General features: G+C 34.0%; 1 protein-coding gene across 1 annotated transcript in view; it reads right to left on the reverse strand.

Moving 5' to 3' along the window:
• Positions 1 to 19,974, reverse strand: part of COL24A1 (collagen type XXIV alpha 1 chain) — a 385,490-nt gene extending 365,516 nt beyond the window's left edge. Inside the window, 4 exon segments of the mRNA XM_032594090.1 lie at positions 7,549 to 7,602; positions 10,375 to 10,428; positions 18,566 to 19,917; positions 19,965 to 19,974. Coding sequence (XP_032449981.1) covers positions 7,549 to 7,602; positions 10,375 to 10,428; positions 18,566 to 19,917; positions 19,965 to 19,974 — 1,470 coding nt within the window.
• Between the last annotated feature and the right edge of the window lie 4,453 nt (positions 19,975 to 24,427).

Raw genomic sequence — 24,427 nt, forward strand, 5'->3', positions numbered from 1 at the left:
ACACAGAATCTGAAGCAGGCTCCAGGCTCTGAGCTGTCAGCACAGAGCCCGACACGGGGCTCAAACTCACGAACTGCGAGACCATGACCTGAACTGAAGTCGACGCTCAACTGACTGAGCCACCTGGGCACCCCAGCTTTATTCTTATAAATGTTAATTTATTCTTATAAATGTTATAAATAGAATATATTTACATACTGTCTTAAGGTATTTTCTTATTCTTTTTTATTTTACTTGAGAGAGAGAGAGAGAGAGAGAACGCGACTACATGAGTTGGAGAGGGGTGGAGAAAGAGGGAGACAGAATCTTAAGCAGGCTCCATGCTAACTGACCTTGAAATCATGACCTGTACTGAAATCAAGAGTCAGATGCTTAACAGACTGAGCCACCCAGGTGCCCCTCTTTTTGTTTAATTTACCAAATAAGAAGTCTGGTATTTTCAGTAAGTCACATTTCTAATTTGCTTAGTTGCCTTATAAGTAGCTCCTTCAAGAAAAAAAAATAATATTTCTTAAATGTCAGCCCCGTACAAGTATTCTACCAGATGCTTTGTGTTCTTCAAAACATGTAACTTATATAAGGAAGCTCTAGGTTCTAACGATCTTTTGTGAAGCACATCAATCCAAACATGCTTGTATAGAGATTCCATTGTGTGTTGAATTTCCTATTTCAGTTAAACCTTTCTGAACTTGCGATTGCCTTAACTTGTTCTTGCCATAATTCAGGTAACTTCCTTTTGAATGTACAGATTATTTCTTGTGCAAGGAACAAGATGACTTTATACAGCTTGTTATCTACAAGGAAACTCCCCTAAGACTATCAGCAGAAGCTTTGCAGGCCAAAAGGAAAAGGCACAATATATCCAAACTGCTGAAAGGCAAAAAACCAACCAAGAATACTCTACTGGTAAGATTATCATTCAGAACTGAAGGAGAGATAAAGAGTTTTCCAGACAAGCAAAAGCTAAAGGAGTTCATCACTACCAAAGTGGCCTCACAAGAAATGTTAAAAGTACTTCTTTAAGTTGAAAAGAAAGAGCATTAATTAATAGCACAAAAACATATGAAAGTAAAAATCTCATTGGTAAAGGTAAGTAAGTTTACAGCAAGATAGAGGATTATTATAAAACTGCTATGAAGGTTAAAAGACAAAAGTAGTGAAAACAACCGTAATACTTAGTTAAGGGACACACAGTATAAAGAAATGTAAAATGTGACTTCAAAAAAATAAATAAAATGTGGGAGGGAGTAAAAATGTAGACTTTCAGAATTTGACCAAATTTAAGTTGCTAATCAACTTAAAATAAGCCATTATATATACATATATATATACACATATACATATATGTATGTATGTATGTTATATATATGTATATGTATGTTGTATACAACATATACATATACCTATGTTGTATACAACATATGTAGCAAATATATATATATATGTATATATGTTATATATACAACATACATATACATAACAAATATATATATGTATATATATATATATTTGTATATATATATTTGTTATTTTTGAGCCTCATGTTAACCAAAAAGCAAAATCCTATACTAGACATACAAAAAACAATAAGAAAGAAATATAGGCACAATACTAAATAAAGTCATAAAAACACAGAATAGAGCAAGAGAAGAAGAAACAGAGAGAAACTACAAAACAGTCAAAAAACAATAGGCAACAAGTACATACCTATCAATAATTACTTTAAATGTAAGTGGATTAAATACTCCAATTAAAAGACATAAAGTAGCTGAATGGATATATAAACAAGAACCATCTATATGCTTGCTGCCTATAAGAGACTCACTTCAGATATAAAAACACACAAAGAATGAAGGTGAAGGGATGGAAAAAAAAAATTTCCATGCAGATGGAAACCAAAAGAAAGCTGGAGGAGCTATGCTTACATCAGACAAAATGGACTAAAACAAAGACTATAGTAAAAGACAAAGATATTACATAATGATAAAGGGGTCAATCCAATAGGAGGATATAACATTTGTAAATTTTTATGCATCCAACATAGGAGCACCCGAAGATATAAAACAAATTCTAATAGATTTAAAGGAAGAAGTTCACATTAATACAATAGACTTTAATACCCCATTTACATCAATGGATAAATTATGCAGATAAAAAACCAATATGGAATCACTGGCCTTTAATGACACATTAGATCAGATGGACTAAATAGATATATACAAAACATTCTATCCGAAAGCAGCAGAATATATATCCTTCTCAGTGCACATGGAACATTCTCGAGGATAAATCATACATTAGGTCACTAATCAAGTCTCAATAAGTTTCAGACTGAAATCATATGAAACATCTTTTCTGACCACAAAGATATGAAACTAAAAATCAATTAGAAGAAGAAAATGGAAAAGTCACAAATATATGAAGATTAAACAACATGCTACTGAATAACCAATGTGTCAATGAAGAAACCAAAGGAGAAATTTAAAAATGCCATTAAAATACAAATACAACTTACTAAAATCTATGGGATGCAGCAAAATCAGTTCTAAGAGGAAAGTGCATAGTGATACAGGCCTACTTCAAGAAACAAGAAAAATCTCAAACTATCTAACTTTACATTTCAAGGAACTAGAAAAAAAAAAGATCAATGAACTAAGAGCTGGCTCTTTGAAAACATAAATAAAATTGACAAACCTTTAGCTAGACTAACTCGGGAAAAAAGAGGGCTCAAATAAAATTTTTTAAAAAGGAGATTTACAACTGATATCACAGAAATACAAAGGATCATAAGAGACTACTATGAACAATTTTATACAAGCAAATTGGCCAACCAAAAAGAAACGGATAAATTCCTAGAAAAATACAATCTTCCAAGGCTGAATAATGAAGAAATAAACTTTTGAATATGTTGATTACCAGTAAGATTAAAGCAGTAATCAAAACCCTCCCAACAAACAAGAGTCTAAGACAAGACAGATTCATTGGTGAATATTACCAAATATGTAAAGAAGAGTTAATACCAATGCTTATCAAATTCTTCCAAAACGAAGAGGAGACAATGCTTCCTAACGCATTTTACAAGGCTACTACAAAAAAAGAAAACTACAGAAAAATATCCCTGATGAACATAGATGCAAAATCCTCAACAAAATACTAGCAAACTAAATTCAACAATAAATTAGAGGAATCATCAAGTGGGATTTATTCCATGGATGCAAGGATGATTCAACATCTGCCAATCAATCAATGTGATATACCACATTAACAAAATGAAGGCTAAAAATCAAAGATCATCTCAGTAGATACAGGAAAAACATTTGACAAATTTCAAATTTGTCATCCATTTGTCATCCATTTGTCATCCATTTGACATCCATTTATGATAATAACTTTCAACAAAGTGGGTATAGAGGTAATGTACCTCAACATAATAAAGCTATATATAACAAACCTAAGCTAACATCATATTAAAGGGTGAAAGACTGAAAGTCTTTCCTCTAAGATCAGGAACAAGACAAGGATGCCCACTACTACTACGTTTAGCTCAACATAGTATTAGAAGTTCTAGCCATGGCAATTAAGCAAGAAATAGAAATAAAATGCATCCAAACAGAAAGGGAATGGGGAGCCAGGTTGGCTCAGTGGGTTGAGTGTCCAACTCTTGATTTTGGCTCAGGTCATGATTTCACAGTTTGTGGATTTGAGCCCTGCATTGGGCTCTGCACTGACAGTGTAGAGCCTGCGTAGGATTCTCTCTCTCCGTCTCTGGCTGCCTCTTCCCTACTCATGCTCTATCTCTCTCTCTCTCTCAAAATAAATAAATAAATAAATAAACATGAAAAAAAGAAGAAGAAAAGAAGAAGATAATATATTATATATAGAAAACCTGAAAGACTCAACTGGAAAACTGTCAGAACTAATAAATTTAGTAAAGATGCAGGGTAAAAATCAATATACAAAAATCTGTTGTATTTTTTTTAATGTTTATTTACTTTTTTTTTTAAATTTTTATTTATTTTTGAGACAGAGACAGAGCATGAAAGGGGGGAGGGTCAGAGAGAGAGGGAGACACAGAATCTAAGCAGGCTCCAGGCTCCAAGCTGTCAGCACAGAGCCCGATGCGGGGCTCAAACTCACAAACTGTGAGATCATGACCTGAGCCGAAGTCAGACGCTTAACCGACTGAGCCACCCAGGTGCCCCAATCTGTTGTATTTCTATACACTAACAAAGAACTATTAGAGAAATTTAAAAAGCAATCCCATGTATAATTACATCAAAAGGAATAAAATATCTAGGAATAAATTTAACCAAGGAGGTGAGAGAACTGTATGCTGAAAACTGTAAGATATTAACAAAAGAAATTGAAGAATAATGTAATATATTCTGTACAAATGGAGTGAAAGAATTCATATTATTAACATTAATATTAAAATGCCCATAGGGGCACCTGGGTGGCTCAGTCAGTAATGCACCTGACTCTTGATTTTGGCTCAAGTTATGATCTCACAGTTTGTGAGATCAAGCCCTGTGTTGGACTCTGTGCTGACAGTGGGGAGCTTGCTTGGGATTCTCTTTCTCTTACTCTCTCTACTTCTTGCCTGCTTTCCCTCCTTCTCTCCTTCTCTTTCAAAATAAATAAGCACACATACATACATGCATAAATAAATAAATAAATAAATAAATAAATAAATAAATAAATAAATAAATAAAATGTCCATACCCAAAGCAATCTATAGACTCAATGCAATCCCTATCAAAATTCCAATGACACATTCACATAAATAGAACGAATAATCCTAAAATTTGTATGGGACCTCAAAAGACCATGAATAGCCAAAACAATCTTGATAAGAGCAACCAAGCTGAAGGTATCATGCTCCCTGATTTCAAACTATATTAAAAAAAGTATGATAATGAAAACAATATGGTATTGACATAAAAAAAGTCACATAGACCAATGGAATGGAAAAAATAGCCAAGAAATAAACCCATGCACATATGGTTAATTAACTTATAACAAAAGAGGCAAGAGTATACAATGGGTAAAAGATAGTCTCTTTAATAAATGGCCTTGGGAAAAGTGGACAGCCATATGCAAAAGAATGACATTAGACTACTCTCTAATACTATACACAAAAATAAACTCAAAATGAATTAAAGATTTTAATTTAAGACCTGAAACCATAAAACTCCTAGTAGAAAATATAGGCAATAAATTCCTTGACATTATTCTTGGCAATTTTTTTTTAGATCTGACTCCAAAAGTGAAGGCAACAAAAGCAAAAATAAACAAGTGGAAATACATCAAATTGAAAACCTTCAGCAAAGTAAATCATCATAAAAATTAAAAGACAACTTACTGAATTGGAGAAAACATTTCCAATTTATATATCCTATAAGAGGTTAATATCCAAAATATATTTTAAAAACTCACAAGGATGTAGAGAAAGGGAAACCCTCTTGCCCTGTTGGTGGGAATGCAAACTGGTACAGCCACTCTGGAGAAGAGGTTCCTTAAAAAACTAAAATTAGAACTACCCTGTGACCCAGCATTTTCACTATTAGATACCTACCCAAAGGATACAAAAATACAGATTCAAAGGGGTACATGCACCCCAATGTTTGTAGCAGCATTATCAACAATAGCCAAACTATGGAGAGGGTCCAACTGTCCATCGACTGATGAATAAAGAAGATATGGTATACATACATAATGGAATATTACTCAGCGATCAAAATGAATGAAATCTTGCCATTTGCAACATGGATGGAGTTAGAATGTATTATTTTAAGTGAGATAAGTCAATCAGAAAAAGACAAATGCCATAAGATTTCAGTCATATGTGGAATTTAAGAAACAAAACAGATGAACATATGGGAAAGGGGGAAAAGAGGAGAGAGGGAAACAAACCACAAGAGACTCTTAATGATAGAGAACAAACTGGGGATTGATGAAGGGAGATGGGTGGGAGATGGTCTAGATGGGTGATGTAATATCCACTGGGTGCTGTATATAGTGATGAATCCCTGAATTCTACTCCAGAAAACAATATCGCACTACATGTTAACTAAAATTTAAGTTAAAAAAAATAAGAGGGGTAGAAAGTGGGAAAAAAACACCCATACAACTCAACATTGAAACAAAACAGTCAATTAAAAAATGGACATAGGATCTAAATAGGCACTTTTTTTTTCCAATAAAGATATACAGATAACCAACAGGCACATGAAAAAGTGCTTAACATCACTAGTCATCAGGGAAATACAAATCAAGACCACAATGACTTATCACTTCACACCTGTTGGAATGGCTATTATCAAAAAGACAAGAAATAACTAGTGTTCGTGAAGATGTGAAGACGGGAACTCACATGCACTGTTGGAAGGAAGGTAAACTGGTGCAGGCATTATGGAAAACAGTATGGAGTTTCATAAAGAAATTAAAAATAAATAAGTTATGGAGATGAAAAATACAGCTTAGGGAATATAGTAATAATATAAAGTAAAAGTAAAAATAGAACTACCATATGATCAGGGCACCTGGGTGGCTCAGTCGGTTGAGTCCAGCTCTTGGTTTCGGCTCAGGTCATGATCTCATGGTTTGTGAGTTCAAGCTAACAGCACAGAGCCTGTTTGGGATGGGTTCTCTGTCTCCTCTTTCTTTGCCCCTCCCCTTCTCTCTCTTTCTAAATAAATTCCAAAAAATTAAAAAAAAAAACTAAAAAAAAGAACTACCATATGATCCAACAGTTCTACCTCTGGGCATGTCATCAGAAAAAAAATAATAACACTAATTCAAAAAGATAAATGCACCCCTATGTTCATTGGAACATTATTTATAATAGCCAAGATATGAAAAGAACCTAAGTGTCTAACAATAGATGAATGGATAAAGAAGATGTGGTATAAACACACACACACACACACACACACACACACACGCACACTGGAATACTACTCAGCCATAAAAATAAATGGAATACTACCATTTGTGTTAACATGGATGGACCTTGAGGGCATTATGCTAAGTGAAATAAGTCAGACAGAGAAATACAAATATTATATGATCTCACTTATACGGGGAATCCAAAAACAAAACAGGTGAAGAAACAAAACAAAATTTATGGATTCAGAGAACAGAGTGGTGGTGGCGGGGTAGAAGGGGGTGTTGCCAAATGTCCAAAATGAGTAAAGGTGTTGGGAGGTACACACTTCCAGCTGTGAAATAAATAGGTCATGGGGATGTGATGTGTGGCATGGGGACACAGTCAATGGTACTGTAGTGCATATTCGAAGGTTGCCAGGAGAATAGATCATGAAAGTTTTCATCATAAGAAGAAAAAATACTTTTTGTAACTTATGGTGACAGATGGCGGCTGGACTTACTGTGGTGATCATTTGCTGTGTGTACAGGTGTCGACTCATCATGTTGTACACTCAAGATAATATAATATTTATGTCAACTATGTTTCAATTTTAAAAAGAGTTAAAGACCTTCTTTAATAATGTCAGGAAAATAACATGATACTCACTAGTCATCACTCACCTTTGGACCTGGTAATCCAGGTAACCCAGGATTTCCATGTGGCCCTGGTATGCCCTGCAAATAGTAAAAAAGGTCAGATCGTTCTTAGAACAGTTTTAGATACAAATAACAGTCCGTATAAATATTTCATAACATAATTTAATTAAAATGAATGTTACCTCTTTTTTTTTTTCCACAAAGCTTTTTTAATTTTTTCTGAGATGTTGGATTGTTCAGTCTTGGAAAGAAGAGCTACACTAGAGCAGTACTGCAGTTTCTGTCTTTTGATTCAAAACACTGTCTTGAGGTGTTTACCTCCTTTATTTTTCACCCCTATCTCCAGCCATACTGCATAGTGCTACTTCTAGAAGCTATGCAGAGTAAGAAGCCTAAAAACAAGGAAGTGCAAATGGATACTCCAGTCAACATGTGTTAACCCTTTCTGTACTTGAGTTTTTACTTATGCCATTATGTATCTCGTAAAGACTCATTTCATTTAACTTTACCCCCTACAGCTGCCCAAATCATTCTTCAAGTGTCAGCTAGATCCCACCTCAGTTTTATTTATTTTATTTATTCTTTTATATAAATAAATATTATGTGGGGCTTGAGCTCACAACCCTGAGATCAAGACCTGAGCTGAGACCAAGAGTCTGACACTTAACCAACTGGGCCACCCAGGTGCCCCCCCCACCTGTTTTTTAAATCCTAGATATACCATGATAAAGTGATTCCTCTTTCTTACTAGCTTTCATAGAAATTGCTACATGTAAAGTTAATTTGTACTTAACTGTATATCGCTTTAGGACATTTATTAGACTGTTCTAATCTATTACTTAAATATTTTATTGCCCTTTTAACTACTTTATGACATGTGCCATTTAGTTCTAGGATTAAAAATTTTTTGAAAATGGACTGTTTTCAGTATTACCAGTATAGCGCTTGGAACATATTAGACACTCAATAAATATTTGTTGGTTTGAATTTAATAATTGCTTCTATTTACTGAGTGCCTACTATATGTAAATAACTGCATTAATGCTTTACATTTCTCATTACTAATCCTTATAACAATCCTGCAAGGTGGCTATTTTTACTCCCCTTTACAAGTGAAGAAACTTAAGCTTATGGAACCATCAAGTGGAGGAACTAAGATCCACCTCTAGAAAACCTTCCAAGTCTCCAGGCCCCCTACACTCATTTGGATTTGGTACCCTTGTCTCAGCTCTTCAGCCATACCTCTCTCTTAACATATAACATATAGTTAGTAATTACTTATTTTTCTGTCTTTTCAATTCTGAATTAATAGAGCATTGTGTTTCAGAAAGGAAAGGGGTGTCAGCAATGGCAATATTGGAAGCATATCTAGCAAGACTAAAACTAAGGAAAAAAGATTAGATTTTATGATATGTCATTTGCAACCTTCAAAAATTGTTAGATTAAATTATTATTAAAATAAATTTTAATAAAATAGATGGAAAAATTTATGGGCCTTTACACATAAGCATTGATGTAGGGCCACGGCATAAACTATTATTTTATAAAGTTCAATAGTGCAACAACAGTGAGCTAGGACAATAACTAGGAAAAATTAATAACAGTGAAAGTTTGAGGGTTTTTTTTGAAAAGGGATAATGGTTTGGTTGTTGCCACATGAGCTAAAATCTAGGGAGAGAAAAAAATGTGAAGTTGCAAGTTTTAAGTTAAAGAATGGAATGGAGATAAAATTAGGAACACAAATGTAATAATTAGCCTGGAGAAGAGGAATACTGTTCCTTCCTTAAAGAAAGGATTAGACAAATAAGTGAAAAAAATAGATAGAAATGAGGGAAGGAAACTGGTGTACTATGAGAATCGATGGAGACTCCGACTGAAGGTCTTGCTGTAGGAGAACAGCCTCAGTAGTGGATAGAGAATGGGATTGGTACAGAGAGAGATCCAGTCCCCAGGAAGGTGGGATCCAGACAGAGAGCCAGAAGGATGGAAATGGTCTGCCGGCTATGGGAGAGTGGGCGCATGGATGAGAGACTGTAGGAGGAATGTGATAGGTCAAGTATAGAGAAGTGAAACAAATGTTTAACCGCAGCTACAGCCAGTGAGTGTTCATCTGAGCCTTCTTGTCCGTATGAGGACAGGAGTTGACTGTGAATATGGACGACTTAAAGTAATATTTCAGGACGCTTTTTCACTATATTGTGTGTAAGATAGACAAAAATCGGGACAGAAAGTGGATTATACACGGCATGTGCATCTGTCTTTATAACACACGGTTGCAGTTCCTTTTCTGGCTCTTGGAAGAATTTCTGTTAGTAAAAGTCCACATTTATTTTTTAGGTTTGAAAGAAACAAATTTTAACACAGCAGTAAATCTTTTGTTGGACATGTGTAATGTGAGAAACCACTGCTGATCCTTAAGGCAGCTTTTTCCTCAGGTTAATTATTTTTCTAGTCAGTAGCTCTAGCATTTTCCACTATGTAATCCAGGAATGTACTATTTTAAGGCAACCCACTCCTCTTCATTTCCCAAAGCAAATGAACCCCACCTCGAACTATCAACTACCCATGAGATCGCTTTATAACTAAGAATAATGTTACAAGTAGCACTAATTTATAAATTTGATAATCCTTCTCAGGCAGGTTCACAGAGAGTGCCTTGGCTGGGTGTTTACGGTCAAATAAACAAGCTGCACGTGTTCCTGAGTTTCTCTTGAATTGGCAAAGGTAGACTAAGTTTGAAGACCCAGGCAGGTTTCCAAAGAAAGTACATACTGTACGGTGCTGGGGAAAGAAACATACTGCAGTGTTACTAATTCTAACAGCAGTGGGACACAGAGCCCATTTACTCACCCGTGGACCTCTCCTTCCTGATGGGCCTGGGATGCCTGCTGGACCAGGTGGACCCTTGGAAAACAAATGCCAAGATGTTAGGCACAATTATAGACACATCTTTTCTCACAAGACTTATTAAGATTCCCACTTTAGGGCTTTGTTTTCAGTCCCCAGTTCCCAGCTGATGATGATTTTAAAGTAATATGAATCCCCTCACCCTAATCAGCAGGGGTGAGAGTTGAAACTCAAGTGTCCTCTTTAATCTGGCCAGAAATGGCCGTAGGAAGTCTGTGACTTATGGTTACAGCCACTGTATCTGGCTTTTACAGGAACCATAACTAGTAGTTTTGTGGGTAACTTTTACCTAAATTTACTTTTACTACTGAAGGCAGAATTCAATTTAGGGTTGGGAGACCAACAACTACAGGTCATTTCAGACACATTTCAAAAGACTTGCCCGGAAAAATTAAAGCACTATGTTATGTTCTCTTAAAAGACTTATAGCAAGGATCTGTATAATGTGTTAAACTGTTATGAGATCCTTCTTGTATATTCAGTAATAAATCTGCCTTGCACCAAGTATAGCATACCAGGAGTTCAGTCAGAGACTTAAATGGTTTGCAAAACAAAGTAAGAAAGCAAACACTGATCAATTTTTAAAGCATTCTGATTAAATATACTAAATATTAAATATATTAAATAAATATTAAATATGTTAAGTAATATTGAATAGGAAGAAGTAGTTTCCTTCTTTACTTCCTCACATGATGACTTATGTCGTCTTTTTTTACTTTAACAATCAACTGGGGCAGAATAAATGTTCATTTGAGACGTGGTTAACATATGCATTCATTCATGTTGCATTCACTTAATTGTTGCAGAGCACTCTGCTGATATGGAATTATTCTTGGTGTCTCTAGAGCATACACATATTCCACTTTACAAATATTCATTCAAGGTTGCATTAAAAATAGCATGAATGTTGAAATTCGGCATATCAAGGTTAAAGTGCTGGCCTTAGCATTAACAGATAGCATGGCCTAAGAGCCTTGATTTTATGCAGCATTTTTTTCTCATTTCTCATTCTGATATTATCTACTCTTCAAAACTTTCTCCTTTTTTTTAATATTACAGCTGCTTTGAAGTTTTCTAATCCTCTTTATATTTTTCAAGCTGACCATTTTCCTTTGATTGTATTTTTTCTTCTCCTATGCCCTAACTTGATTTAAAAAAAAAAAAAAACTATTTATTTATTTATTTTGAGAGAGAGAAAGATAGTGCAAGTGGGAGAGGGGCAGAGATGGAAGGACAGAGAGAGAATCCCAAGTAGGTTCTGCACTGTCATTGCAGAGCCCAATGCGGGGCTTGAACTCAACAAGCTGTGAGATCAATACCTGAGCTGAAGTCAGATGCTTAACTGACTGAGCCACCCAGGCACCCCAATAAAACCTTTCATATATCTCCTAACATTGAGACAGAAGTACTATTTCCATTCAACCTCAGACTGAGGGCATCCGCCTTCCTGAACTGTTCAAATACTTTAACAGCTATCATTATATCACTAACGTCCATCAAAAATTGACTTTCACTTATTTTTTTAAAAAACTGAAATCCTTTTCACAATTCTGGTTCTGTTGTTATAATCGGAAGTTAACAGCTATTTATTTGAAGTCCCAAAAAATAAGAAAAATGAAAAACTAAATGGAAAATTAAAACAGAATGTCTAGTTTGGTTTATTACCCCATGACACTATATTACAACAAAAGAAAACAGTATTCCAGTTACATAGAAAAGGTAATTAATATTAGATACTGGGCAAAAAAGAAAGTCTATTTTATGTCATGATTGAAATATTTGAGTTATTTAATAAGCACTGTATAAAAATCAATTTTAACTTCTTCACAAATTTGCATTTTCAAATCACTGAGAATAGATTAATAGGGATTTCTACAAACCAGGGAAGAAATTTGATTTTATATGGCATGACTTGTTTGATGAAAATAAATGATTTTCTGTAAATAAAGTTAAGTACTAAAAATGGCACTTTAACTTTGAGGTTATTGGTTATTAAGAGAAAGGGATGCCTAGGCTCAGTTGTTGACCATCTTGATTTTGGCTTAGGTTATGATCTCGTGGTTCATGTGATCGAGCCCTGCTTCAGATTCTTTCTCCCTCTCTCTCTGCCATTCCCCCTTTCACACACGCTCACTCTCAAGAATAAACTTTAAAAAAAGTTAAAAAAAAAAGGAGCATAATTCCACGAAAAGGGTAACAGTTTTGCAATTGTCTAATCTAGGTTCAAATCAGGCCTCAATGATTTACTAGCTGAATGACCTTGGACAAGTCAGTTACTCTTTCTAAGCCTTAGTTTCCTCATCTTTAAAATATTGATGATAAAGATCTACCTTTCAGTTATTGTGATCATTAAAGATACTGTATATAGAATAACTACCACTATGGCTGAGAAATAGTAGTTAACCAGTAAACTATAGAATAATGAATTTTTTAAAGGTATACATGGTGCACAGTAAGCACTCAATTAATGTTAGTTATAATATTATAATTACTAGGGGTTTTTTGTTTGTTTGTTTTAGATAGAGTGTACATGAGTGGGTAGAGGGCAGAAAATCTTAATCAGGCTCCAGCTGAGCCTGATGTGGGGCTCAGCGTGGGGCTTGATCCCATGACCATGGGATCTCAACCTGAGCCGAAATCAAGAGTCAGGTACTCAACCAACTGAGCCACCCAGCCTACTAAGGTAATTATTATATATTATCAAATATATAATTGCCTTAAATATATTCACTAGACCAAAACTTCTAAAAGATAGTAATGCCTGGTCAATTAATCTTGGAAGTCCTGCATCTAAAATTCCTTTTAAAAATTCATTCGCTCATTCATTCATTCACTCATTCGATAAGCATTAGTAAGCATCAAGCCCTCCGACAGCTTCGAGCCTAGAAAAAAGACACACGTTAACAGATAAGCACATATTTATACATTTTACTTAGTGATATGAAGGAAGAGAACAAGCAAGCAACAGAGAGATTAACATAGCTAGTGCACCTAATTTATTTGTGGGATCAGAGGAGGCTTCTATGAGGAAGTAAGTGCTCATACTGAAAAGATGAGTAAGAGTTAGAAAAGAGGAGAAAGTAAAACTCCAGAAAATAGGAATAAAATGAACGAGGGTGTGAATAAAGGAAAACAAACAAAAAGCACAGTCTTATTGAAGAAGAAAAAGAAAACTCAGGGAGAGTAAGAGAAAGTGGCACAAAAGGAGGCTGCAGAGGTAAGCAGGGGCCAGATCACACACCACTGCACAGGTTATGATAAAAAGTCTTTCATTTATTCTAAGTGCTTTATTCTTCTGCCACTGAAGAGTTTAAGCAGCTAACTGAGGTGATCTGGTTTGTGTTTTTAAAAGATCACTAGAGAATTTACATAAAACATGGCAGAATGAAAACATTTTTAAAACTACCCTCCATCCCTCAAAACCCACTGAGAACAACAAAAACACTGAAAGAAAAAAAAAATCATCTCCAATGAAACAAGGAAAGGACCACAACCACAGGCCACAAAATATGAAGATTATTTTCCAAATACTGAGAAACTTTGCGGTAAGGAAAGATGTTGAGAGATGACCAGAAAGAAAAACCTCCTCAGATTTCAAATCTTGAACAGGCTACAGATATCTAAAACTATCAGTCTTGAATGTTCATCTCAAAAATCCTTTGATTACACAATGATGAGGCTTAAGGGAATGAGAAAGCCACAGTAGATATGATTAATGATCCAGTGAAGACCCAGCTTCAAACAGCCAAGAGTAAGAAAGGTGGAACTGAAGAGGAGGAACCCATCATTGTTATGATCTACAACCAAACCTCCTAACCTCAGAAGATGTCTGGTGGGGACAGGGGGTGAAAGACAGGAGCATAAATCATCATATTAGTTCTTAGAGGGCCTATGAAATAAAAGATTTCATAACAAATTGTACATGAAAGTAAGAGGAGATACATCTCTGGATAGAGGACAAAATAAATATAATAAGATAGTGTTTAAAGGCAGCAACCTAAAGTTGACACTGTGTACCACTCCACCTTACTTCCCTCTGCTTCTCCCTATGCTATTCTAAAACAAATAGTGCCTCAGTTAGAGTTGCCTTTATTTTATTTATTTATTTATTTATTTATTTATTTATTTATTTATTTATTTATTTTTTAAGTTTATTTATTTTCAGAGAGAGAGCATGAGCAGGGGAGGGACAGAGAAAGAAGGAGAGAGAAAGAATCCTGAGCAGGCTCCATGCTGTCAGCACGGAACCAGAGGTGGGGCTCAAACTCACGAACCATGAAATCATAACCCCAGCCGAAATCAAGAATCGGATGTTTAACTAAATGAGCCACTCAGGTGCCCCAGAGCTGCCTTTATTTTAAAAATGGCTAATAACCAGAAAGAAACCAGCCAGGGGCCTTTACATACTTATTGAGGGGAGGGGAAAGTATGAGGACAGAAACATAAATTAAAAGTAGATGAAAATTATTTACCAGAAGAGGAATTACTTCATGCAACAGAGAAAAAGTCCAGTCATATAGTTCACTATAGATGCAAAGGATTTCAAGATGCCATGTTTCTATAAAAAGAGAGGTCAAAGAAGAGTTATAAGAAATAAAAATAACAATGAAGGTAATGAAATGTGAACCAGAAGAGTTTAAGAAATACATGAAAGAGAAAAAAGAAACCATTATAGATGAAAGCCATGTCTGATACCATAAAAACTGATTAAATACAATTTAAAAATCAATGAAGGAATGTGAGTGTAGAATAACTGAATTCACATGAAACAAAATAGAAAATGCAATCACACATACATGCTTGTAGAGAAAATGATAGATAATGTCTATCATCACAAAGGACATCCTGAAGAAGAACGTGGAAAAATGGAAAAGAAAAATGTTTGAGGATATAAGGGGAGATGTTTCTATAATCAAATAAAAATAACCTTCATATCAAAGGCATACCAGAAAAAAAACTGATACAGACTGATATAGGTTTAATAAACTTCAGAGATGATGAAAGAACTGTACGGGCATATGAAAGAAGAAATGGTCACCTACAGGTAGGAAAAATCAGGCTGGCCTGAGATTTCACATGGTAACATCTACTTCAAGAAGTGGTGCAACAATCCCTACAAAGTTCATTATTTCTTCATCATTCACACTTTCATTAGCTTCCTAAAAAATCTACCTTTAGTCTTCTACATTATGCTGAAGTTGGACTCACAAAGTTGACTTTCCCATCAGAAGAGCTAATGCATTTCTTCCACTTTTTCTCAGTCCTCATCCTTTTTGACTTCTATGTAGCTTTTGGCACTGCTGATCAATTTTTTCTCAAAACTCTCTTCTTGGGCTTCTGTGATAGTGCACTATATACTTCTCTCCCATCTGACTGTTCATTCACACTTCTGCTTTTTTTCTTCAATAATCCCAAAGCGAACATTCCCCATGATTTGACTCTTGACTCTATGCAAAACTCCTTTCTTTGAAAATTATCCAACCCTACACCTTCAGCTATAATATTGATAGGAAGACTCCTGAATCTACATTCTTATCATGACCTCTCTTTTTCATTTCAGCTTCTTCAACTTTTCCAAAGGCTGACTGAATTTTCAATAGTTTTAACTGAAATGTTTTAACTTAACTTCCTCTCCTAAAATCGACTTCCTCTCTTAGTTACTAATTTTAGTAATGGTATTACCATTCTCCCAGTCCACAGACTTAAAACTTTAAAGTCATCTTTCTCTTCCTTTTTGTTTTGTCCCTAGGTCCAATTAATTTCCCATATATTTCTTCAAAATATCTCCTGAATTCTACCTTTCCTTTGCATTTTCACATTTTCTTAATGTCTTAGTTATGTAACATCAAGATGATAGTGGGAACTTTCTGTCTGTGCTGGGCACTACTAATAGACTGACTTCTCCATTAATATCTCTGCTTAGAAACCTACAAAATTCCCCATGAGAATGAGATAAAGTAAGAACTATCAGTTTGACAATCAAGACTCTCTACAATCTGACAACATCTATCTTGGGTCTTATCTTTGTCCAACAATATTCAGTCTAACATCATGAGAGAGTTTAAGCTTTAGAGGCAAAAACGTGAATCCTGGCTCTGTCATTTATTAGCAATGTGGTTATGAGCAAGTAAATTGACTTTTCTGGGTTTCAGTTTCTTCACCTGAAAAAATGGGGATAATAATTCCAACCTCACCAAGTTATTTTAAGATAATGAATTTAAAGGGCATGGTCAAGCATCTGTCACAAAGTAAAAACTCAGTAAATGATAGCTATTATGCTGCTTTTCCTATTAAAAAAATAGGTTCGTTCCTTTCACCTATCAAAATATATCCATTCTTTGAGGCCTACATTATAACTAATTTGTCCACAAGACAATTCCGAATTATTCCAAACTATTCCAAGCTATTCCAAACAGCTCAGCCTTAAGCGATCTTTCATAGGGATCACCTCAGAAAGCACTTCTCTTGCTTTTGAACATTTGTACCTTATGCACTTAGTTTGTAAGCTCTTTCTGAGCAGTGACTGTGTTATCCATACTTTGTGTTCCTGCTTTTCCCATAACAGAAACTAAGTAAATATTTGTTAAATATTACTGCTTCATCCACCAATATTGAAATGACTAGTTTGGGATTTATAGAAGAGATTTATGCTCATCTCATCATACTGAAGAAAGTAAATGGCTTCCATAACTATTTGCTTAATATGACCTTCCCAGTGGCTCAATTTTATTACTAATATGTTGATAATTAGTTGCTATCACTGAAAAGAATTTCTCTATAATAATATGTTATTCATACTTTATTTTAAGACATTTAAACATTCACTCTAAGAGTTGTTCAATACCTATCAAGTCATTTCAAGCAAGAACCACAAAGGAAACATAAGCTAAGCAAGTGACATCATCTTCTCCCATCCAATGGCTTCTGAACTAAAATAATGACTCAAATTTTATTTTCATAAAATAAAGAAATACTTTAATATATATTTTAGTCTGCTTGTGATTAAAAATATTATTTTCTAAACACATAAAAGTTGATTACTTAACATATACAAACATAAAAGGCAAAAACATAATGTTTCTAATGTGATTTTTTTAATGTTTATTCATTTTTGAGACACAGAGAGAAACAGAGTGTGAGTGGGGCAGGGGCAGAGAAAGGAGACACAGAATCCCAAGCAGACTCCAGGGTCTAAGGTGTCAGCACAGAGCCTGACATAGGGCTCGAACTCACAGACCAGGAGATCATAACTTGAGCTGAAATCAGACACTTAACCAACCGAGCCACCCAGCTCCCCCCAATGTAATTTTAAATAGCTTAAAATGGGTTTTAAATGATTTATAAATTTTTCAAATGCTCATCTGTAATTGCACCTACACAACGAAAGAATTTCAGAGCTAAAAACATCAATCTATTATCGTATAGTTTTGTTTATACATTATCAAATAAGTGATTTGGCTGTTTGCTTGTTTTTTTCATTGAATAGGCCGATGAGCTCTTAGTTACTTTTTGTATTAGGTAGATGGAGCTTTTATTAATCTGTAAATGTAAATTAACTATACCATTAAAGATGTAATGAAATATGTTACATTTAGAACAATAATGTAAGGTTTTGTTTTTTACCAGGCAGTGATTCACTACAAAATTATCTCTAAAGTAAATTTTACTCTCTATTTTAGTTCATTTGATATTATTTTGCTGAAAGAAGTGTTTAATGATTATCAATTAATTTAATTGATGTATTTAACATGTTTTTCTTTAGTGTACTATAACTTTTATATCCTTCTCTTACTATGACTGTGTGTAAGTCTATGGTTTTTCTATAAAGAATGCTAATCCAAATTTAGCAGTTGAATTCTTGGTTGAATTTCAACTGAACAAGAAAAACATATAGCTTACTCACCACTTTATCAGAATTAAGTAACCTTTCATCCTGCCAATATAAACAACAGAAAATATAATATTTAAGCCAACACTGCATTCTGGCTGGATGCATTATAGTAACCGTAAATTCATCACTATAGCCAGGATACATGTCTGAAACAGATCTGATCTATTCTGTATTCTTCAGTCTAGTGATTTTTGATAAGTTAATGCATTAAGACAGATTTAAAAAACAACAACAACAACTTACGGGAGGTCCAGTGTCCCCTTTTGGCCCTCTCAGATTCTCCATTTCGAGCATTGTATTAAGATCCTCATAATAATAATAATAATCATAAAGGTCAGTCTCATAGCTATTTTCGATGGGATAGGTAGCATCAGGATCAATTTCACCTTCCTTCCTTAGGTCAAGGTGATTGTCCACAGATGGCTCATCTGTCACTCTGTATAAGGTTGTGTTTAAAATCTGTTGCAGTTCCATGAGTTCATTAGTGTGTAGATTTGCTGTGATAGCCTTCTTGAGATTAGTAATTGTTTCTTGTTTTATATGTGGAAGAATAGATGATATCTTCTTAAATGGTGACAGACCAGTTAGTTTATCATTATGTTGTGTGACATTGTCGGATACATTTGAAAAAGAACTAAATTTCTCCTTGCTATTTGTTTTCGCCTTTTTGAGGTGATGGGTCATTGACAGACTTAAATTTGTCTGAGTATGTTCCTCAGTGATCATTTCTTTGTCTTGAATCCCATGGTTTACAAGATCCACAGCAGAAACATTCCTTGAATGAAGAGAAATGAATTGAGATTTTGATATTTGGTGTTCTTGTTGCTTATGGACTGTTGCAGAATCATTATTTATGATATTTGGAATGTTTTTGCCTTTGGTAAATGTGTCCTCAGACAGCACTTTTTCACCAAATTGTTTGGGCAAGGGAGAGTTTTCCAGTATCTCAGCTGGTACGATGGTTGTATGAAGATGGTTTGTCTCAGGGTGACAACGATGTTTCACATATCTACAATAGTTTGCAGATGCTTCTGCAGAAGGAATAATATCCAACTGACATACTATTCCTTCAAAATGGACAGAATTATTATTCATACTTCCTAGTGTAAACACACTGTTAGAATCAAAAGTCTGGACTTCCAAAAGAGTCTCTCTGCTAAAATATTTCTTTCCACACTCAACAGACATTGAAACAACTTGGTTTCTAATAGTAATGGCAAAGAAGTGCCATCGCTCATCATGAACACTGTAGTTGAAAAACACAGACTGCTTTCCTCCAAGGTATACTACTAATTTTTTAGGTAATAATTGCACTCCTAATTGCAGTCTATTTTTATTTCTAATGCTGAAGAGAAATGCATTGTTTACTCTATGTGACTGTAACCCAATTAATATTGTAAATGGCTGTTCTAAGTTGAACGGTAAAATTTTCATGAGAGGTGACTCAATATAAGCATCATTTGTTAAAATGACACCTGATTCTGTTAAATGGACCCCCTGAGGTAATGGTGTAGATGATGATGGTACAGCAGTCACTGATGATGAGTGTCTTACATCTTTGTCTCCAAGGCCTAGTTGATGAAGAATATCTATGCCTGGAAATTAAAAAGAGAGAGAGAAAGAGAAAGAGAAAGAATCTTACTCTTATGCATTCAGGTGTTCATATGAATGTTTGAGTATGAGAAAATATTCCTTGTCTGTATCAACAGTAATCCCTAAAATAAGCATGCTCTATCAATTTCCAGTTCATGACAAACATGGGGAGGAAGAGTAAAATGTCATACTCAGTAATTTGAAACACACACACACGTAAGCACATACTAATGCGTGCATACCTGCACACACACACACACACACACACACACACACACACACACACACACAACCTATATTCCTAAACCTAAAATTTAGTAAATGCTCTCTCATTTTTTTCAATCAGTTAAGGAATCATATTTGTTACTCCAATGAATATTACTTCTTTAATTTGGAACTTAAAATTTTATGACTTCTAAGTTAAAGAGAAACTGGGGACACAGTTACAAAAAGAAATTTATAACTTGAAAACCACTGTACAAATTAAGTTCACATAATCTTTTAAACTATAATTTTTCAGGTTTTTTTTCCCTGATAGCCTTCTGGAAATTTACAAGTTACGCAAGAGTTCTCCCTGTGCCTAATACTGTAAGGGTGTGCTACACATAAAGTATTCAGTCACCCTGATATCTCCTGGACAAGCAAACTTAAATTCCTATTGTTGATGATTACCATACTTTTTCTTTCCCTTCCAAGTTTCTCTTGCTTCTGTTATTTTCTCAGTCCTCCAAGGTAATTTTTATCAAAGCAATTTTTAGACCCTTTCCAATATTTATTATATAATATGAAATATAGGTCGTATATAACATAAACTTTATATATAGGTTGTACATAATATAAACTTTATATAATAATGGCTTTTTTCTGGTTTATTTTTATTGCAATGTTACTAATAGTATACTGTTTATCTCCCCTATCCAATTGTAAACTCTTGGAAGACAGAGTCTGTGTCTAATTAATTATTGGATATCTACTATTCTTGCCTTACAAATAGTTCTATAATTTCTAAATGAATGAATTTGCCCCACCAGGATCTTATCAGATGTCGCATTTCTTTCTATAGTCTTATAAAATTAAATACAATTTGTGAAGAATGATGAATCCTGTATTAGAGATATAGAACAGTTTAGTCAGGCACAGGATCATTATTATTTTGGGTGTTATAAATCTCCTACCTGTAACTTTGTATATATGTAATCATTTCTAACAAGAAATGTCAAAGAATATGAATTCATAACTGTGATAAGTAAGAAAAAAGCTTTTGTAGATTAGCCAAAAAAATGTGAATTATCTTAGTTTTTCCTTTATAGGAAATTAGTAGATATTCGATAATTCATGTTTACTACAAATAGCAAAAATAATAGCAAATATCACTCATGCATAATCTAGTAATACAATTAAAATGTTTTCTCACCAGAGAGCTTTATAAAATACTCAGGTGTTTTATTTTATGGTTATAACAACCATCATTTTATTTATAAAGCAGTCATAGTTTTATAATAGTTTCAAATGTTATAAATGTTTGTATCTAAAACAGTATGACAGTGTCTCTTAAACTTTTCCACCAAAACATTCCTAACATCAGTTTAGAATTATATGTGTCTCCAAGAATTTGGAGGAATATTTTAAAGAGGCCCCATAAAAATTAAAAAAAATCTTTGACTTCTCATGTTTTACAATTATAATTTAGGAAAAACTTTAATTTTTCTCTATAATACGGCTATATTTGTTTTAATATATAACATGAATTACCAGTGAAATCAGTTAACTATCCCCATTCTCAATCTTCATTGAAAATTTATATTCCTGAAACAACTGTCTGCTTAGTCGGTGACTCTGAGTATTCTTGCACAAGGGTTTCTGTCTCTAAGAAGGTGCATATCTCAATCTGAGAAGTAATCTATGTTAGAAACACTGCTCCTTTGAAAATCATGACACTTAAAGTGTATATAATCATATATTTTGTGAAAGTTATCATTATAATATGCCAAATAGGCTATCCTTACACAAAGGAAGTACCATATTTATGTGGCATGATATCAAGGGCTTCTCCTTACCCAAAGAAATAACCCCTGCTATATACTGCCTCAAATTTCTGATTCCATTAAAGGAAATATCACTGGAAAGGATATTATTTGAAACCTGTATTATATATACATGTGTGTGTGTTTAATATTTCATATATTTTCCTTCAATTCTAATTTAGAGTTTTTATAACAAATAGCTGAGATTTTTAAAAAGTCAAACGTCTCTGAGAATTTGCTATTCATAAGTTTCTTGTTATCAAACCATTTTTCCATTCCTGAAATAAAAGCTACTTGTTATATGTTACTCTTTTGATACCTTTCTGGATTCTTGAAGAACAACGTATGTAGAATCATTACATCAATATTTACAAGTTAAGACTGGTCTGTTTTTTCTCATATTGTACTACCTTTATCAACTATATTATTGATTCATTATTTTCTATGACCTAGTTTAAGTAGAATTTATTAGGCTAAGTTTTAAAAACAGAAAGTACAAATTAGACACCATTCTCTAATCACAATGCTAACAAGTTAGATTTTAATAACAAAATCAGAAAAAAAAAAAAACAAAACCTTTAACTGGAAAATTTAAAGATTTTCTCCTAAATCATTGGGGTCATTGGGAAAATACAAATAAAAATTACACAGTTTTTAGAAAAATAACAAAAATTAAAATACTACATACCAAAATCTATGGGATATAGCTTAAGAATTATATTTTAGATAGATTTGTATTTTTGTTCTGTTATCTTTAAAATGATAAAAATACACAATGTCCCTAGTCCTCTTTATTTAGACATATCTATTATTTCTTTCCTATGGATAGTGTTTCCTTTTCCTTTTTTCTCCCTTCCTCCCTTTCTCTTACTATCAGAATTAGCTTCCTAGTATTGACTTTTTTATTATTAAATATGTTTATAGTACTTTTTATTTGATTTATCAGCTTTGGATAATATTAATTCCCAGCCAGCTTCTACATATGAGCCCATCAGCAAACTTAATACACTTCCTGTCTTTTTTCCCTCTTCCCTTCCCATTTATCAGTGATTGGACCATTCCTACATTTGTATGGCATTTATATTCAGTTCTGTTCCCAAATTTTCTTCTTATACAGCCAGTCTTTGTAATCGTTATCTCAGTTATTTCCTTTTTGATGAGGTTTATCCTCTATTAGTCTCCTCAAGAAGCGTTCATGGAAAATTTCCTGGATATTTGACTTTTTAGAATTGTTTGTTGGTAGCCTCGTATCTTAAGTTTCACTGGATATAAAATTCTTTGCTGATACTTCCTTTGAATATCTTAGAGATATGATTCCACTGTCTATTGGTGTGGAATGTTAGGAAAGAAAAGTCTGAAGTCGGCTAATTTTATCTTTCTAAATGACTCATTTTTTTTTTTTTTTTACCAACATGCCCCAAAGAACTGTTCTTTATCTTTGAAGTAAAGTGCAGATTTTATTAGGATATGACTTCATATTGACCATTCTGGATAAATGTTTCCAGGCATATAGATGCCCATTTGTTGTTTAGATTCAAGTTTAGTTGTTGGTGCTTGCTTCAGCAAAGTTTTCATGAATTACATCCTTGAATATTCTATTTTATAGTTTTGGTTTTCTTCTTCAAAAATTCCTATTATAATAATGTTTAATCTCCACTGCTGTCTTCTGTGTCTGTTATTCTTTGTAATCTCTTAAAATATGTTCTTTATCTTCAGTTCTGTTTGATTTTCTCACTTCTGTCTTTACCATGTTTCCTATAATGTCTAATCTCTCTTTGTGCTCCTTCCAATTTCATCTTGATTTATAAAATTGTTTTCCTACGACATCTTTTTCTGAGTTCTACAAGCTCACAATTCATATCCTTTTAATGTCTTGCCATCTCTTCCTTCTCCTGAGTTCTTATATTTCTGTTTTATGATCTTCCTTCATAGAGGTGATTTTTTTTATGTGTACATTCTCATTTTGCTCCTTTCTCCTACATCTTCCTTATTGCACCCTTCTATTTAGTCTGTTATAGTTACTTTTAGTTACTTACTATTTCATAGCCCAACAATTTATAGAAGGATGCTGGGGAGAAGACAGAGGGCCATGCCTTCCAAATCTCAAAACCCAAAGGGCTCTTTCAGCATTACCAGAGTTTCCTTCTCAAATGGCTTTTTGATATACCTAGCCTTTTTCTCTGAACCTTCTAGCAGAACTTCTATAGCCAGCCTAGCTGGCAACACTTTACTCTCCCTCCTCTCTATCCATTCTCATTGGTATATGCTTCAGAATGAATCCTTCACCTTAGGAAGTAGATTTGTGCATGTTTTGGGATCTGTCCCCACTGGCCATTTAGCTACCATGTGTGCTTCTTGACCCCGGGCAGCTTCTGTCCACCCCAGTTCCTGTAGCACTTGTTTCGTACAAGGGCTAAAGGTGAAATATTTCAGGGTATGCTCCTCATCTTTAGGAAGTGTGGTTATGCTGGCACTTATATGCTTTTGT

Source organism: Lynx canadensis, chromosome C1 (assembly GCF_007474595.2).
Source record: "Lynx canadensis isolate LIC74 chromosome C1, mLynCan4.pri.v2, whole genome shotgun sequence".
NCBI classification, from domain to species: domain Eukaryota; kingdom Metazoa; phylum Chordata; class Mammalia; order Carnivora; family Felidae; genus Lynx; species Lynx canadensis.